This window comes from Lithobates pipiens, unplaced genomic scaffold (genome assembly GCF_037356315.1).
Source record: "Lithobates pipiens isolate NorthernLeopardFrog02 unplaced genomic scaffold, aLitPip1_a1.2 Scaffold_22, whole genome shotgun sequence".
In the NCBI taxonomy this organism is placed as follows: Eukaryota; Metazoa; Chordata; class Amphibia; order Anura; family Ranidae; genus Lithobates; species Lithobates pipiens.
In genome coordinates, this window is record NW_027507784.1 from 161,343,828 (window position 1) to 161,362,013 (window position 18,186).

General features: G+C 40.9%; 1 protein-coding gene across 2 annotated transcripts in view; it reads right to left on the reverse strand.

Annotated features, from left to right (window-relative positions):
- Positions 1-18,186, reverse strand: part of PARD3B (par-3 family cell polarity regulator beta) — a 2,156,380-nt gene that overhangs the window by 1,768,138 nt on the left and 370,056 nt on the right. For both annotated transcript variants that reach the window (XM_077448525.1, XM_077448526.1), the window contains exon 4: positions 16,860-16,969. In XM_077448525.1, coding sequence (XP_077304651.1) covers positions 16,860-16,969 — 110 coding nt within the window. The remainder of the gene's footprint in view (positions 1-16,859; positions 16,970-18,186) is intronic.

An 18,186-nucleotide genomic window follows, 5' to 3' on the forward strand; every position in this document is an offset into this window, starting at 1 on the left:
TGTGTGTGTGTGTGTGTGTGTGTGCACATGTGTGTGTGTGTGCACATGTGTCTGTATGTGTGTGTGCGCACATGTGTCTGTGTGTGTTGTTTTTTTTTTTTTTTTGCACTGCACCAAAAGCACCCTACATTTTCCAATGTGTGGGGTACCATTAAGAATTAACGGTGCCCCCTAAAGTGCAGAGCATTCGTCTGTGTGTTGGGAACGAGTGCGACAAAGGCAAGAGAATTCTTGTTGGGCTGTGTATTAGTTCTCGGATGGACACACTTAGACCGAATTTTCAATGGTTCAAAGAATGTCAGGCAAAATGGTCGGCCCTCAGGCATGTTCACTTCATCAAATCCGGCCCACTTTGAAAAAAGTTTGGACACCCCTGCTCTATAGCATTCATGGATTGGAGAGACAGTGCACTGCCAGAGTGTAGGGAATAGGAAGATTAGGGATGAAATAGTGCTTCTTCCATGTCCCCTAGACAGATATAAGCAGTTAACGCTTGCAGTGCAGACACAGCCTCATGCACTGGGGATTATTAGTGTTGTATAATATATATATATATATATATATATATATATATATATATATATATATATATATATATATATATATATATATATATATATATATATAGTAAATGTTCTGGTGATTTCAAGTGGTGCATGCCGTTTCCAGAAATGTGCCACTCCAGACTGTTTTTAGGGCATGGGTAGCCCACTTTTATTTAAAGGAAAGAAAAAGTTCAAGCAGGGGGTTCCGCCATCACTGTATAAATACACTTCAGCCTCCTGGCTTACTCACTGTCAGCTTCATGCTGTTTGGCTGTGAGCCACATCTGCCTGCTACAGACGTGCACACACAGGCTGCCACCTACAGCCTAAAGCCTCATACACACAATCGGATTTTCCGAGGGGAAATGTGTGATGACAGGCTGTTGGCGGAGAATCCAACCGTGTGTATGTTCCATCGGACAGTTGTTGGCCAACTTTCCGTGAACAAATTTTGGATGGCAGGTTTATAAATTTTGACCCTTGGCTCGAGGGGGGAACTCCACACCAAATTTTAAATAAAAAACCAGCATGGGTTCCCCCTCCAGGAGCATACCAGATCCTTAGGTCTGGTATGGATTTTAAGGGGAACCCCCTACGCCGAAAAAATGGCGTGGGGTCCCCCCAAAATCCATACCAGACCCTTATCCGAGCACGCAGCCCGGCTGGTCAGGAAAGGGGGTGGGGACGAGCGAGCGCCCCCCCCCCCTGAACCGTACCAGGCCGCATTCCCTCAAAATGGGGGTGGGTGCTTTGGGGAAGGGGTGTGCCGAGCGGCCCCCCCACCCCAAAGCAACTTTCCCCCATGTTGATGAGGACAAGGGCCTCTTCCCAACAACCCTGGCCGTTGGTTGTCAGGGTCTGCGGGTGGGGGCTTATTGGAATTTTTAATAAGAGGGATCCCAGATCCCGCCCCACCAACCCTATGTGACGTGCATGGTGACTTATATAGGCATGGTCACCAGGTGATATAACCCTGCCCCTTATGACGCCAAATCCCGGGGCATGCTGGGGCTGTGACATCATAATGGGTGGGGTCACCGTGTGACATCACCCAGGGGCCAGGCCCCATATCTATATAAGTCGCCATGCACGTCACACAAGCCATTACAGCAGAAGAGAGCGTCGTGTCAACATCGAAAGAAGGAAGAAGAAAGAAGAGAGAAGGGGGAAGAAGGACGGAGGAGACCAGGAGAGCGGGAGAAGAGGCCGAACACAAGGAGAAGAGGCCTAAATGAGCAGAGAAGTCAGAAGAAGACCCCTGAAGTCAGAAGAAGACCCCCGAAGCTGATTACTTTAAAAACCCGTGGTGTGTTTTTTTATTGACACTTTTTTCACCAGGTGAATGGGTATGATGTACCCCTTACTCATTCACATAGGGTGGGGGGCCAGAATCTGGGGGCACCCTTATTAAAGGGGGCTCCTGGATTCTGATAAGCTCCCCGCCCACAGACCCGGACAACCAACGGCCAGGGTTGTCGGGAAGAGGCCCTTGTCCTCATCAACATGGAGACAAGGTGCTTTGGGGTGGGGGGGCCGCAGGGTGCCCCCCTTCCTCCAAAGCACCCACCCCCCATGTTGAAGACATGCACCCTGGTAAGGTTCAGGAGGGGGGCACTCATTTGTCCCCACCCCCCTTCCTGACCGGCCAGGCTACGTGCTCGGATAAGGGTTTGGTATGGATTTTGGGGAGACCCCAACGCCGTTTTTTCGGCATGGGGAGTTCCCCTTAAAATCCATACCAGACCTAAGGATTTTTTATTTAAAATTTGGCATGGAGTTCCCCCTCGAGAGCTGATTATTCTGTGAGAGAGGCAACATTGTCAATTCAATGAAAAGAGAAACGAAGGGGTAAAGGTGCGCTATGGACCCTAGATATATTAGTAAACATACACTTATAAGTGAACGCCCAAAGCACAGTGAAGTAAAGAATAATTAAAGTGAGATGAAATGAAATGAAAATAAAAATAAAATGAAAAAAATTAAAATATCAAACAGATACCCTAGTGGTGAAAAACAGGGGCTGCCACTACCTTTTTTAAATCACCCAAAAGGTGAATAGCGTAAATGTATGTCAAAGGTGGTAGTCACGGCGCACACCTGCTGTTACTTATACTAATTGCAAGTATTCGCTAATCAATTTGTTATATATGTACCCAATTTTGTGTGAATGTGTGGGAAAATGAAAAATGTGACATAAAGATATATACGTTATGAGGTCTTACGTGAAAAATTTGAAAATATGAAAATATTCTGATAACCAATAAAGTCACTAACAATATGAGCAAAGGTATTGAAATTATTCTGTGCCTGGTGCACAATATTTTTAGTAAAGTGCACAATGCTCCTAAAAAATACTGATATAAATACTGATAAAGAAGTGTTTAGTGCAAAGCATTAATTATAAAGTGCTCATTAAAAAGTGCGTAGTGCGCCTAAAAAATATTCCTGAAAAAATGCTGGAAAGACAAAAGGTACTACTTGCTGTTTGAAATGTCAAAATATAATTACATTCTTTATACGATTATAAAATCGCTAAGTGGAGACATGCAGTAAAAGAGTTGAGAAAAAAAAGCTAAAAAATTAATGTAAAAAGTCCAACGCCAGAAAACCATAAACAGTAAAGTTTCAGTAAAACTCCAATGAAAATCCAATAAAAGTTCTTCTTAAACAAAAGTTCTTCTTAAACAAAAGTGACAGTGTGCTTCAGGATTTCTGGATAGCAACCAGTGCGATTGTGGTGTAAAAGACAGTAATCCGCACTCACCAGCTCCCCATCCCCTTATGGGGTTAATGTTCCTTCACAGTGTGAGCCCCTGTGTCGCTATGTTTGGCTGGTCCGGTTAGGTATCCAGGGATTTCCTCATAGAAAGTAAGATGAGGCAAACATAGTGTGATCCAGTATATAAATTTTATTTAATTAATTATTAAAAAGCTACTCACATAATGTAGGATAAAACCGGCATTTCAAGTAATCCAATATGAATCTCGATCTGTTTGAATTCACCGCCGCCGCCGCTATGCACGAGTGGATACACCTTGGGCCACGTCCTACGCGTTTCGTCATCGGACGTCGTCTGGCCAAACATAGCGAAACAGGGGCTCACACTGTGAAGGAACATTAACCCCATAAGGGGATGGGGAGCTGGGGAGTGCGGATTACTGTCTTTTACACCACAATCGCACTGGTTGCTATCCAGAAATCCTGAAGCACACTGTCACTTTTGTTTAAGAAGAACTTTTGTTTAAGAAGAACTTTTATTGGATTTTCATTGGAGTTTTACTGAAACTTTACTGTTTATGGTTTTCTGGCGTTGGACTTTTTACATTAATTTTTTAGCTTTTTTTTCTCAACTCATTTACTGCATGTCTCCACTTAGCGATTTTATAATCGCATAAAGAGTGTAATTATATTTTGACATTTCAAACAGCAAGTAGTACCTTTTGTCTTTCCAGCATTTTTTCAGGAAAATTTTTTAGGAGCACTACGCACGTTTTAATGAGCACTTTATAATTAATGCTTTGCACTAAACACTTCTTTATCAGTATTTATATCAGTATTTTTTAGGAGCATTGTGCACTTTACTAAAAATATTGTGCACCAGGCACAGAATAATTTCAATACCTTTGCCCATATTGTTAGTGACTTTATTGGTTATCAGAATATTTTCATATTTTCACATTTTTCACGTAAGACCTCATCACGTATATATCTTTATGTCACATTTTTTATTTTCACACACATTCACACAAAATTGGGTACATATATAACAAATTGATTAGCGAATACTTGCAATTAGTATAAGTAACAGCAGGTGTGCGCCGTGACTACCACCTTTGACATACATTGTCAATTCAATATAGATGGAGATCTGACTTGGAGGCGACTTCCATTGAAATCAATGGGTACAAGTCGCCTAGTAGTCGGATTGAAGTAGTACAGGAACCTTTTTTTGAAGTTGGAGCGACTGCTGTAGTGTACATTAAGACGGCTCCATTAACCAATTTTGATTTTCTCAACAGCGCGACTTGGGGCGACCTGAAGTCGGATCCCGAGTTGCCCCTGTGTGAATGGGCTCTTATTCTCCACAATTTTTTATTGTGCATTAAAAAAAGAAAACAAATAAAATTAGACATGCTATCTGCCAATAGAACTTAACCAAAAAGTGCATTCTATGCATCCAAAAATATACCAAATCAAATCATTATTCAACCAAAACATAATGTCAAAGCAATAACTCCAAGGCCAATAATAAATAACACATTATCTCCCCCGATTCCGCAACATGGCTGGTTGTCGACCTGTTCAGAAACAAACTGAAAAGTGTGAATCAACACTCACCAAACTTCTATTAACATGAAATTAGCAGAAGGAGCCCAAAGGGTGGCGCTAAAGAGCTGCAAAGCAGCGTAGTAGGTCACTACGTTCGTAACTGTTGGCCAACAATTGTGTGGCCATGTGTATGCAAGACAAATGTGGGCCAATGCCCTTCGGACAAAATCCACGGTTTTGTTGGCCAACAATCCGATCATGTGTTTGAGGCTTTAGACTCCGAGACCTCCTGTCTCTTTCTCCTGGAGCCGTCTCCTACTGAGATCCTCCTGACCTCCTAGGCCAGACTTCCTGTCTGCCGAGCGTAGCTGTCTCAAAGTCTGAGCCGCCAAGCTCTCTTTCTGGGAGGAATATGAAGCCACCCACAGGTGTGCAATTAGCAAGCCTACCAAAATTAGGAAACCCTTGCCAATTTACACTGTTACATGTGGTTGCATCTCCACATTTTCCCCCCGTTTCCACCCCGGGGGGGGGGGGGCGTAACCCACCAACCTATCCTCCTCAACTTAGCACCTCTGTGCCAGCTCTTACCTACAAGGGTCCATCCCTGACTGACATCACTTTTAAAGGGACACTCTACCCACATCTTTTTTCCAGGTGTGCTTGCAGCAGCACTTCTTCCTGACCTTTGGGATCTCACTCAACTCTAGAATGGCGGTTCTACATTTCTCTTCACCTTCCCCATCCAGCACCATCTGTTTTTCAGGTTCACCAATACCTGTGTGATTACCCTTGGCAACCCAACTTCTTTAAAATGCACAATTCAGAATTGTCAATACCACCAGGAATGCCTGTCCCATCACTTGCTAGGATAGTGTCTGAGGAGGGACCACACACAAAGGCCAGAAGTCCCAATGGGACCCTCCTACAGTTTTACATTGCCACCGGTTGTCCAACACTCCATCAGTGACTGTTCTTGCAACAATTCCTTCTCAAAGGTGTATATCCCCACTAGACTTGCCACCACTTCACCCGCATAAACCAAATGATCAGTCTCTTGCCGGCAATATTGCAGGCCAAACAGGTTTCATGTTGCCACTGGTAACAGCAGACAACTTTACATCCACATTTTCACCGGTTGCTATGGGAGACTTTTCCTGGTGCCTTTCCCAATTGTGATCACAGGGTGAAGCAACAGGTTTTCAGGCATCCCAGCACTCTTTGTGGGAACAGTGGGATACCTTTTCATAGCAGCCCCACCACCCAGACGGCACTTCCTCTTGTTATCATGGGAAACCGCACTCCCTGCAGAACTTTTTTCCCTTTGACCAGTCCATCTCTGCAGTCAGGGACACACAGCTCCTTTAGAAAACATTGTTGCTGTACTGTCTCTTTAAGGCTGAGAGACAGCACACATCTATTTGCTCACACAGCAATAGCAAAACAGACAGTCTCTGGCACTCATGGTTTCTAGCAAGCGAGGATCTGAACGAGGGCCAACCGTGCCAAAGCATTTTCCTCCACCAATTGTAAACATTTGGGGTGATTAGATTCAAGTGGTGCATGCTGCTTCCAGAAACATGCCCCTCCAGACTGCGTTTTGAGGGCATGGCAGCCCACTTTTATTTAAAGGAAACAAACAATTTCAAACAGTAATCTTCCCTCGCAGGGGGTTCCACCATCACTGTCAGCTTCAAGCTGTTTGTTCACAGGCCACATCTGCCTGCTACAGGGGTGCACACACAGGCTGCCGTCTGCAGCCTTAGACTCTGAGACCTCCTGTCTCTTGCTCCTGGGGCTGTCTCCTACTGGGACCCTCCCGACCTCCTATGCCAGACTTTCTGTCTGCTGGGTGTGGATGTCTCCAAGTCTGAGCCCTGAGCTCTCTTCCTGGGAGGATTATGAAGCCAGCCCACAGGTGTGTAATTAGCAAGCCTACCAAAATCAGGTGTAACCTACCAATATACACCGTGACATGGGGTTGTATCTCCACTATATATATAAAGACACATATACACACACAGAGTTGGGCTTTAATGTAAGCCATTGCAGCTTACAAAAAAAGTATTGTTTTTACCAGCTGTGGCCATGTTTGAGAACACGCACCACAAAAACGGAAACTAAAAAGAAATAAAGGCAGAACTTTGTGAAGCCTTACTGAGAGTTACCTAAACAGCAATAAGGTAATTAGTAAATTATTAAAGACAACTTTATACACCAAAGTATCTGATTCCAAGTGACCAGATGCCTTTTTTCATTACATTTAACAGTAAAAATCCATCATTAAAGTAGCAATCCATCAATAAATGTATTTAATTGAAATGTGAAAACAGACAAGCTTATTTTGTTAAACAACAAGCCAAGCTTATTTTGTTGTACAACCCTAATCCCAAAAAAGTTGTGTAAAATCTATATAAAAACAGAATGCATGTAATGAATTGCAAACTCATATTTTATTCACAATAGAAAATGTGAAACGTTTAAACTGAGAAAATGTACCATTGAAAAAATAAGGTCAACAAAATGTCGCAAAAAAAGAAGGGACAGGGACACATTTACCACTGCGTAGCCTCCCCTCTTTTAATAACACTCTGTAAACAGCTAGGAACTGAGGAGTTTTGGAAGAGGAAAGTTGCCCCATTCTTGCCTGATCTAAAATTCTAACTGCTCAACAATGCTGGGTCTTCTTTGTCATTTTTGCAAAATATTTTCAGTTGGTGAAAGGCCTGGACTACAAGCAGGCCAGTTAAACATTTTGATTGGTCTGACCACAGAAATGTTCCCCTTTGCAACAGACCATTTTATTTTATTTTTTGTATAGGTAATTATACAGTGCTGACAATTTTATGCAGTAAAGCCAAAGACCAAAGCGTTTTTTTGCGATTCGGCACTGAGTCGCTTTAACTGACAATTGTGCAGTCATGCAACGTGGCTCCCAAACAAAATTGATGTCCTTTTTTCCCACAAATAGAGCTTTCTTTTGGTGGTATTTGATCACCTCTGCGGTTTTTATTTTTTGCACTATAAACGAAAATTTTTAAGAAAAAAACACACATTATTTTTTAAATGTTTGCTATAATAAAGATCCCCAAAAAATATATTAAAAAAAAACATAATTTTTCCTCAGTTTAGGCCGTTACGTATTTTTTACATATTTTTGGTAAAAGAAAAAAAATCGCAATAAGCGAATAAGTGATTGGTTTGTGCAAAAGTTATAGTGTCTACAAACTGTGTAAATGTGCCTGACGATGAAGGGGTTAACCACTAGGTGGCACTGTAGGGAAGCTGTTATCAGTGACAATGTCACTAGGCAGAACGGGGAGATGCTTGTTATTAGCATCTCCGTTCTTCCTCACCATGAGACGATCGCGGGTATCCCCGCGGACATAGAGTCCGCCGGACCCATGATCACGGTCACGGTGCTCCCAGCGGGCATGCACACCCGCAAGCTGCCTCTTAAAGGGCAATGTACAGGTGTGTTAATCTGTCTGTATGTGCCCTTCTGCTGCAGTATATCTGCGTGAGGTGGTTGGGTAAGTGGTTAAACGAGCTTTGGCCCCGGTGAAGATGGTTGCGTTTCTGGATCATGTTCAGATGTGGCTTTTTTTTTTTTTGCATTACAGAGCTTTAATTGCATGTGTGGATTGTATGGCGATCTGTGTTCACAGACAGTGATTTTTGAACATATTCCTGAGCCCATGTAGTCATGTCCATCACAGAATCATACGTGTTTTTAATGAAGAGCCATCTGGGGGTCAGAAAATCATGGGCACCAATACTGCATTTCAGCCTTATCCCTTGTGCATAGAGATTTCTCCAGACGTTCGCAAACTTTAATGATATTATGTACTTTAGATGATGACATATTTAAAGTCTTTACAATTTTAGACACAGCTTTTCAAAGAATGGTAAACATCTGCCCATCTTTACTTCCGAGACACTGACTGTTACAGACCAATTAACTGAATTAGTTGCAAAATGTTTTTTCCAGCTATTCAATGTCAGTACCACCAGCTTTTTGTTGCCCTGTCCCAACTTTTTTGAGACATGTGCTGTCATTAATTTCAAAATGACCTCGTTTTCTTCTTAAAATTGTACATTTTCTTAGTTTAAACATTTGATATGTTTTCTATTGTGAATGAGATTTACCAATCATCGCAGTCTGTTCTTAGGCAGATGTTACAACAGCATCCCAGATCTTTTGGAATAAGGGTTGTAGATGGATAGCCAATATCTAGCCATAAATAAAATGAAATAAGTCCAAGAGAGGATGGTGTAAACACAAAAAAAGCATTATATTGTAGGGAATCTGCATTAATCTCCATCTGGTAACACTTCCAACATTTTTGCAAAAAAAACTTTTGACAGGACAAGCATAGAAAGCAGTAACGGTCATGTGATCTACATCTGTTAGCCTGTCACTGCTACAGACAATGTAGTTAAATAATCAAAGATGGCTTTTTGTTTTTCTATCAAAAGGCACTTATGGCTCAGTAACCTCCACCTAAACATATGTTACTAAGCGCCATAACTAAATGGACCGTTAACAACCCTCTGAATTGAAACAATAAGAAAATGAAACACTTGCCAACAAAGACTTTTTAACTAGTCTGACGTTAGATAGGGTCTTTGCATTGTATAACAAATACATTGCATTTATTAGCCAGAAAACGTCCCTAACATTTTCTCTTTGCTGAAAGAAACATCTTACATTTTTGGAGAAGGCCCCAGTCTAATTGCAAACCCTGTCTTTCCATCCAATAAATCTTGTTCCAATTATTTGGTAAAAAAGAATCCAGAAACATGGAGAACGTAGGAAGAATATTATACCCTCGGCTATGTTATACCTCATGGTAAAACATTACACCCGCTGGACTGGCACTAGCCTCTGGATAGAAAGAAGGCATGATATGCCATCACAGCCTATTACTACCACAATATGTCACATTGGCTCTGCTGCAGCAAAAAGGAAATGTCAGACAAAGACAACATTCGGCTTTAATTATTATGCTTGTCCGAGCCCTTCAGACAGCACCAATCTGTCTTCATAAAACAGTTTACAGAATTGTGCCCCAGGTGTCCATGTTTTCCGCCAAATACCCTCTTTTTAGATTATTTACATGAGAACTGTGCTCATTAAGAGAATAATAAATGAAATGGCCTTCAACTTCCTATGACTGCAAAAGCACTTGGCCTTGTCAGTGCCAATGGGCACAGAGTTTGATCTCTGGAAAGAAAGGCACATAGGCAATGCCATGCCTTTTTCCTACCTCCTACCTTGCAAATGGCCAAAGCTACATGTTAAAAGTGATTAATAGTTTGTACAATTGCACTATTTTTTTTTTTTTTTTTTATATATTTTTTACTCTGTTGTCATCAAATCACACTAGATAATTAACAAGTAGATATTAAAGTGGCTGTAAACCCTGTTACACCACTTGTACTTACATATATAGTTGTACTTACAAGTATAATAAGACTTATCTATAGGTACTGTAAATATTAAGGAGATATTTACCATATATGCTTGCGCCAACGTCATCGGCACATGCACACTGAGAAATGGCTTGCTTGCATCATTTCTTCTGCAGCGTGCCGTGACCGGTGGCTCATGTGGGCATGCGCAGGAGTGACGTCATTGCGGTTCTGGCCTATTACAGCACCAGAGTCTGCGAACCCGGAACTAACTCAGGGAGACATGTTGTTGTTTACAGTGGTGTGCAAGGCCGCTGCAACAGCTTCGATCTAAGGTAAGTATCCCATAATGAGCTAGTATGCGGTGCATGCTCAATATGCCTTTGTCTTACAGGTTTTCAGTGTATGCTGTATTACAATAAATGCAAACATGTTGTGTGTTCTGCAACAAATATCCTGGAGAAAGAAAAACTGTTTATACTCCACCTGTACCCATCCAACAAATGTTCAAATTCTATAAACAGAGATAAGAGGCATTTATAACTTTAGCAAAAGTGTATTATGTTATGCAAGGATTCTGTCTCTTTTATGTCCTTGGAGATAAAAACCTGGTTATCTTGCATGGACAGCACCCTGGCTAACGCATTCCAACCAGTAACAAAAGACATTGATAACTCTCAGCATTCATCTTGCCGTAGATTGTGCAAGCTAAAGAAAGGAATTGCTCAGTCACGACACAATGCAAGGCTATCAAGTTCTTTAATGGGAATTTTAGACATCTATATGTTGGTACGATTTTGCCACCTGGTACAATGTAAAACAAATGTCTCTGAAATTTTTTCACTTGAAACATACCCTATGATGACATTTATATTCATTGTGAAAGAATATGATGTTATAGCGGAAAGTTCATACACAACGGTTAATTTTACCTACTGAACTATACTAATCCTATGCATGGGTTGGTAGTATATATCAGTATGATTGTAACAACTGCAAGCTCATATTTGTACCTTTAAGGTATTTGCACTGCATAATTACATTATTCTTTCTCATGCATTTTTACTTACCTATATATCTCTTAGTTGCCATGGGTAATGTGTAATATATTGGGTAATGTGTAATATATATATATATATATATATATATATATATATATATATATATATATATATATATATATATATATATATATATATATATATATCCTTGGTTGTACACATATTATTAATATATTATATCCTGTACTTTTTGTATTGAACTGTACTGTAATTGTGTTGTCCCCCCCTATACTTTGTAAAGCGTTGCGTAAACTGTTGGCGCTATATAAAAGTGTATAATAATAATTAAAAATTGATGATAAAAATACTTTTTCATATTGTAACTAAACAAAAAATCTCCCCTTGCCCTCACCTTCTATGCCAGATCTTAAATCCCTTGCCAATCTGGACCAGGAGCCATGGCCCATGACACCTTGGATCCACTACCACTGATGTTAATGCAATGTTGTCAAATCTCCCCAAAATTAAGTCAGACTAACCGAAAAATGTCCAACTGACCAACAACAGTACCATATGGCTGGTAATATAATACTATAAAGCTGGTTAAAGCTATCAGTGATTGGTTGGTTGTGTATATGATTATGGCCTTTGTCCAAGGGGGGGGGGGGGGGGGTTATTTACTAAAACTGGGGCATAGAGAATCTGGTGAAATTTGCATAATAACCAATTTGCTTCTGTTTTTTTTGTCAAAGCTTAATTGAACAAGCTAAAGATAGAATCTGATTGGTTACTATGCACCGCTGCACCTGATTCTCTGTGCACCAGTTTTAGTAAATCTCTCCCAGTGTATCTTGGCTCAGTTTCTTCACCTAACAGGGTAGTTTTTAATCACAGAGGGGCTTCTGTTTAGGCAACAAGGGAAGAGAGGTTATGAGGTTCAACGAGGATCTGAGTGGACAGTCAAAGTGCTGCCTTGTCTCAGGGGAATAAATTGTAATGGGGCTAGTGTGTCTAACTGCTTAATCATTTTGTCTGCCTAGAACATTTTTTCCAGAGTGATTGCCCCATAGACATAATATCATCACTCGAGCCCTCAAGTCAGTTGCAAACAGCTGTCTTTGGCATTCTTTAGCTAAAGCATTTGAGAAAACACAATAGTTGTGGTATATGCTTGCAGAAGCAGCAAACAAAACTAAAAATGGAAAGCTAAATTAATGTAGATCCTCATGGAATTGTAATGGGATGAGGATGACATAAATCTCAGAGCACTGCAAATAGCCAAAGGAAAGGGTCTATTGCTCAGACCCTCTTCTCCCTGCCAGTAAACCACACTGCTTGCAATGCCTGTTAAGGTTTAGAATGTCAGTGCTATTTTTTTCTGCAAGCTGCATTTCATCTAAAATATTTCTCAGCAGTGAGAAGGTTAAGTCTAGAGAGAGATGTACTCTAATATCTGAAATCTGGCTGACTTTTATGTAAAATTCCAGTTTTCCGCTCTTACTGGACAAACAATCGTGCTTGGAAACACTACAGAATGCTGCTGGGGTAGTGTTTACAGCCCTGGGGATGCAGATGAATTCAAATGCATTGCAAACAGCTGGTTTGAGAGACCAACTGTCTCAGAGGTGCGAGGATAGGGAAGGAGGTGATGGAGCTATAAACACAGCCAGCATGAAGGTCAGTGTGAAAGCCGAGGCCATCTGTCGTCTGGGGGGCACTGAATTCTGGTGGCCTGGCTCAGTTATTTCCCAGTGAGTGACAGGCTCCCTCCCAAGAGAAAAGACAGAAAAGAAACCACATGTTGGTTCAGACTGAGAAATATGGGATGTGCACAGTGGAGAGCAAAATGTTAACAAATTAATGATTAAAACGCTACATTCTCCTTCACTTGGTCTTTGTGGACCGGAGAAATTTAGGCAGCTGCATGCTTATTTATTAAGGCTGTACAATCTGCAGAGACCGAGCCTATTCAAAGTATTATTTTATTGATTAGACTGCAGTAAACTGAAATTTGATTGGTTGATTTGATTGGCTGCTACTGAACTGATTATATAACTTTGGATTTATTTTATGAAACAAGAGAGTTTTTTTTTTTGTTTTTTTTTTTCATATTAAAGTGATTGTATACTCCGCTTGGACATTTTTACCTACAGGTAAGCCTATAATAAGGCTTGCCTGTAGGTAAAATGACACGGTTTTACATGGTTTAGGAGATATTTACCCTGCATGTAGCTGTCAGCGGAGCACTCGTAGTGAAGGTTCAGCGAAGGTCTGGTGTATCGCGCCGGACCTTGCCGGAATGGAGGACTCCCGTGCGCGCATGACTGGCCCTTCACAGCACCAAAGCCAGCGACCCTGAAAGAAGTGGCGAGGCAACGTCTGCCCCCTCAGTGCTGATCGGGATGGGCCTGCGAGAGCTTCGTTCTAAGGTATTTAATAATGTGCTAGTATACAATGCATACTAGCACATTATGCCGTTTTTTGGGGGCTTTTTTCCTTCAGCGGTTTACTACCACTTTAAGTAAAAATAAAACAATTGATGTAGTACTTCTTGTTCATTTCATTAGAATTTCACTCAGGTAGGCAAATGAAAAAAAAAGAATAAAAAATAAAAATAAAAAAATAGACGTTTTTATGACTAATAACTACAGCATTGTCCAAGGAAAGGCAAAGAACAGTCTGCTTGCAAACTGAAAGTACAGCAACTTGACGCACAGGTTACAGCTCAAGAGAAAAATAAAAAATCCTGGACGGCCACACATCGCCGAAGGCATCTTTATTGAAAAATTAAAATCCAACTGCATTGGATTTCAAATTTTCAATAAAAATGCCTTCAGCGGTGTGTGTGTCTGTCCAGGATTTTTTCTTTTTCTCTAAACTTGTGCAGAGCCAGCATCTGCAAGTGCAAAATAGGATGGGTGTTTTCAAAAGGTCTGGAGCTTCTGGAGCGGTAATTTTCTTCTACAGCTGAAGAGAAGTCAGTTCAAGCGCCATCTTCAGCTCTAGCATGGCAAAAATGTTATATCATCTATAAATTAACCAATTTTTTTTTTTTTTGCAAGTACAACAATTTAAAGTAACTCTGTTGGCACCTAAATGAAAGTTTACAGTATGTTATAGGAAAAAGACAGCTTTTAATACTTGCCTCTCCCACTGCCCGCAACACGCAGCATTGTGGTAGTTAAAAAATATACTACTACTGCCAAAGAACCCTACTGAATCACAAACTGCCAGGAGGTAGTTGGCCTCCTAGTTAGGTTGTTAGCCAAGCCAATCTAAACTTTCTAGTCCATCTAAGCCCTTGTACACACGGTCTGAGAATCCGTCAGAATGTGTCCTATCGGACCGTGTTGTCGGATAATCCGACTGTGTGTGGTATGCATCGAACTGATTCCGTCGGAATATCCGTCGGACCCAATTTTCCAACATGTTGGAAATATTTCCCGACCAACTGGGCCGATCGGACATACTCCGATCATGTGTAGAGAATTTTGATCGGACCAAGTGCCACGCATGCTCAGATCAAATTCCTACATCAAAGCTATTGGCTACTAGCCTGAATGTAGTCCCATCGTAACGAAATTACGTCATCACGTTCTGAAAGATCGGATTTTTCGCCAACTTTGTCTGACCGTGTGTATGCAACAGTTTCGGACAAAATCCGACGGGCAAAATCCGACGGATTTGGTTGTGGAAATCTCCAACCGTGTGTACAGGGGTTAACACTACCTGCTCCCCAGGATGACCATGCAGGTGGCCAAAGGTATCTTTGTTGCTGTTCCATCCAGAGTGGGACCCCCCTAAGAGAGCACGTGCATTACTGGCAGAATAACCAGGTGAAAATAAAGTAAAAACAAGCCTAAAAAAGAAAACAAATGCAGGCACCACATTAAGGACTAGTAAGTATTACATTTAAGTATTTCATTTTTGTTTAGTTGTTGAATTTAGCAATGCTTTAACTGTTGTGTTGTCAAACAGGAATAAATAAGCAGGATGTTTCTTACATCAAATATTCAAACAAACAAGTAGCAAGTAACTATAACAACCAGTAAAAAACTTTTATTAAATTAAAGCTGAACTGCAGGTATGATCTTCATTGCATACTTACATTAGTCCAGCTTGGACCATTGTAAATGTGCATTTTTCATACCTGAGGGGCTGTTGGGGAAGCGGACACTGTAGTAGTTGGCATTTTTACAGTGATAGTAGTTCTGTGTGAGCAGCTTGCCCCTTTGCATGCTGACCACAGGCAGTTGCTCACTGGACACCGCTGCCATTCACAGGACACCTTGTATTCTTTCCATGAAGATGAGTCATTTTCTAATTAGATGAGGTAGAAAGGAGCAAGATGATGTCATGATCTCCACATCATCCATTCAGAGACTGTTTTGCATTAAATGAAAAAACTAAACAAAAATAAGGCATTGCGTTAATCCATTAGTACATTATGAATGCTGCTGCCAGACTCCTCAATCTTACCATGCAGTGTCTGCCACCCCTCTTTGCAAATCTTTCCATTGGCTGCCACTCTCCCAAGGAATTAAACCCAAAATACTACCATCTACTTACAAAGACATCCAGAACTCGTACCCCCAGCTACATCACCAACCTCATCTCAAAATACCAACCAAACTGTTCTCTTTGTTCCTCCCAAGACCTCCTGATCTCTAGTTGCCTTGTCAGCTCCTTCCATGCTCGCCTCCAAGACTTCCCATGAGCCTCTCCCATTATCTGGAAATCCCTACACCAACCTATCTCCTACTCTGTTCATGCAGAAAAGCCTACCCTGCCTCCACCTAACAACTGAACTTTTATTTTCTCCATCAGCTCATCCACCACAGATATTACCTTTTGTATCACTTGACTCTCCCTTTTTTGTAAGCGCTAACAAGCAGGGTCCTCTGATTCTCCCTGTATTGAAATTAATTGTAACTATACTGTCTGCGCTCTTATTGTAAAGTGCTGTGCAAACTGTTGGAGCTTTATACATCCTGTATATTAATAATAATTAATGGCAGCAGTGCCGAAAGACTGATCCCCTGTGGTCAGTGTACAGAGGGGAAGTGTCTCAAGAATTAGATATGTAATATGCATACCTACATTGTAAGTATGTAAATATGCAATTAACCCTATAGCGCCAGCTTCTGCCAGCCCTTTAAAATCTTTAGAATGCTGAGAGGAGGAGCTGGGTATATGGCAATGTGATTGGCATGATTGGCTGTCACGGTAGTCACATGATCAAGGTTTCCGTTACCTGCCGGCCACTGTGCCAGCAGTGTGCACGGCATATGGTCTCGGCACAACTCTACTGGCGCTATTGCCTGCAAATATGTGGCCGCTCAGCGACAAGGCCTGGCCGCCGAGAGGATGCATATTTGCGTGCGCTCTGCACCAACAAGTTAAGATCATAAGGAAAAGATGATCCGCACTCTGGTGATTGCTCTTAAAAAAAAAATGTAGTATTTATAAACAAGCCACAGTGAGCAAATGCAAATAAGAAAGGTTGACGCGTTTCAGCCTATAAGGCCTTAGTCATAACCATCAGTTAAGATCAAACCTGGAGTTCAGCTTTCAGTTCAGCACTGATATGGCCAGTTCTATCAAGCAAATCGCTTGTCTTCTACTAACCTGGACAGTAACTTTCATGGTCTGATCAGCAGTGTGAGAAGATCCAGGATGAAAATCAGGCACTGGTCCCATGGTTGGGTCACTGCTCCGTCTCACCAGCAGAGGGGTTCCTACAACAAAGCAGACAACAGTCAGAAGAAGGGCCAGAGAGCGCAGCAGTTACTTTGATATTTGTACAGGAGCCTCCTAAAATAATATTTTTCTCTGTCTGTGTCTCATGTGCTCACTGCACGACAAAAAGTATGTTCCTCTAGGAAAAATAAACAAAAAACACGAGGCACAGCAAGAAATAGCTTTTGAGCTGTCTGGTAAATGTTAATGCTTCTCATTTGGACCTGTCATCTGCAGAAAGAAAATAAATGGATTAAGCCACAGCATTTCAGTGGTTAGAAGGTCAATAGCCATTTAAAATTTCCAATGCCATCCAAAGCCTACCTGTGCTAGTCATAAGAATATATTAAATACCAATAAAACAAATTGAGTTAATTTAATGTGAAAGCTGGGATGGAAACCAATAAAGCTGATCCATTATGAGTTGAAAAAGGTTTTCCACTGTGAGCTTTAGAACAGCTACAGTGTCTAACTGTGCTTACACACAGCCATAAAGAGGATTACATGGGGGAGCACCTTGTTTCTATGTATTTCGTTTTATTGATCACTCTTCCTCACAAAACATATTCAATTGACAGCTGAAAAAAATTAAATCAACTCTTGGAGGCTAACATGCTAGAAATAAACTTTTGTGTTAAAAAGGCTGTGGTGTCTGGGAATCACACATGATGGAAATTAGCATTCAATGACTATAACTTCCGTAACCACACCATGGATGTGAATTCATTAAAGAAATCACAATTTCCCATTTAGGCTCAAGAGCTTCATTATCCTAACTGGTAGCTTTGCAGGATATATGACAGCTTGTTTGCATAATGACAGTGAACATTTTTTTTTAAAGAGATGAAAAAGAAAGACCAGCAAATAACAGGAATTAACATATTTTAAGTGTAATGTGTAACCACTATTTATGTTGTTTGGAACAAAGAAATGTCCTGATCACTAGATGAACACTCCAGCCTCTATTCATACTACAACATCTACTTTATTTTATTTATTTTATTACCTTTTAGCATATAAAACCTCAGATCTCTAAACAAAAAGTACATACAAAAGTGATCTGATTATTGCAGTCCTGCTGAATTTCAGAAGTATTAAAGCTGTACTCTCAGTAGATATACTGTAAAAGACACACATTAAGACAGCTCTGTATTCATAAATGTATCTCTTGTATTGCAAGCAGTATAAGTTCCTGAATTTGTCTTATTATCAACCT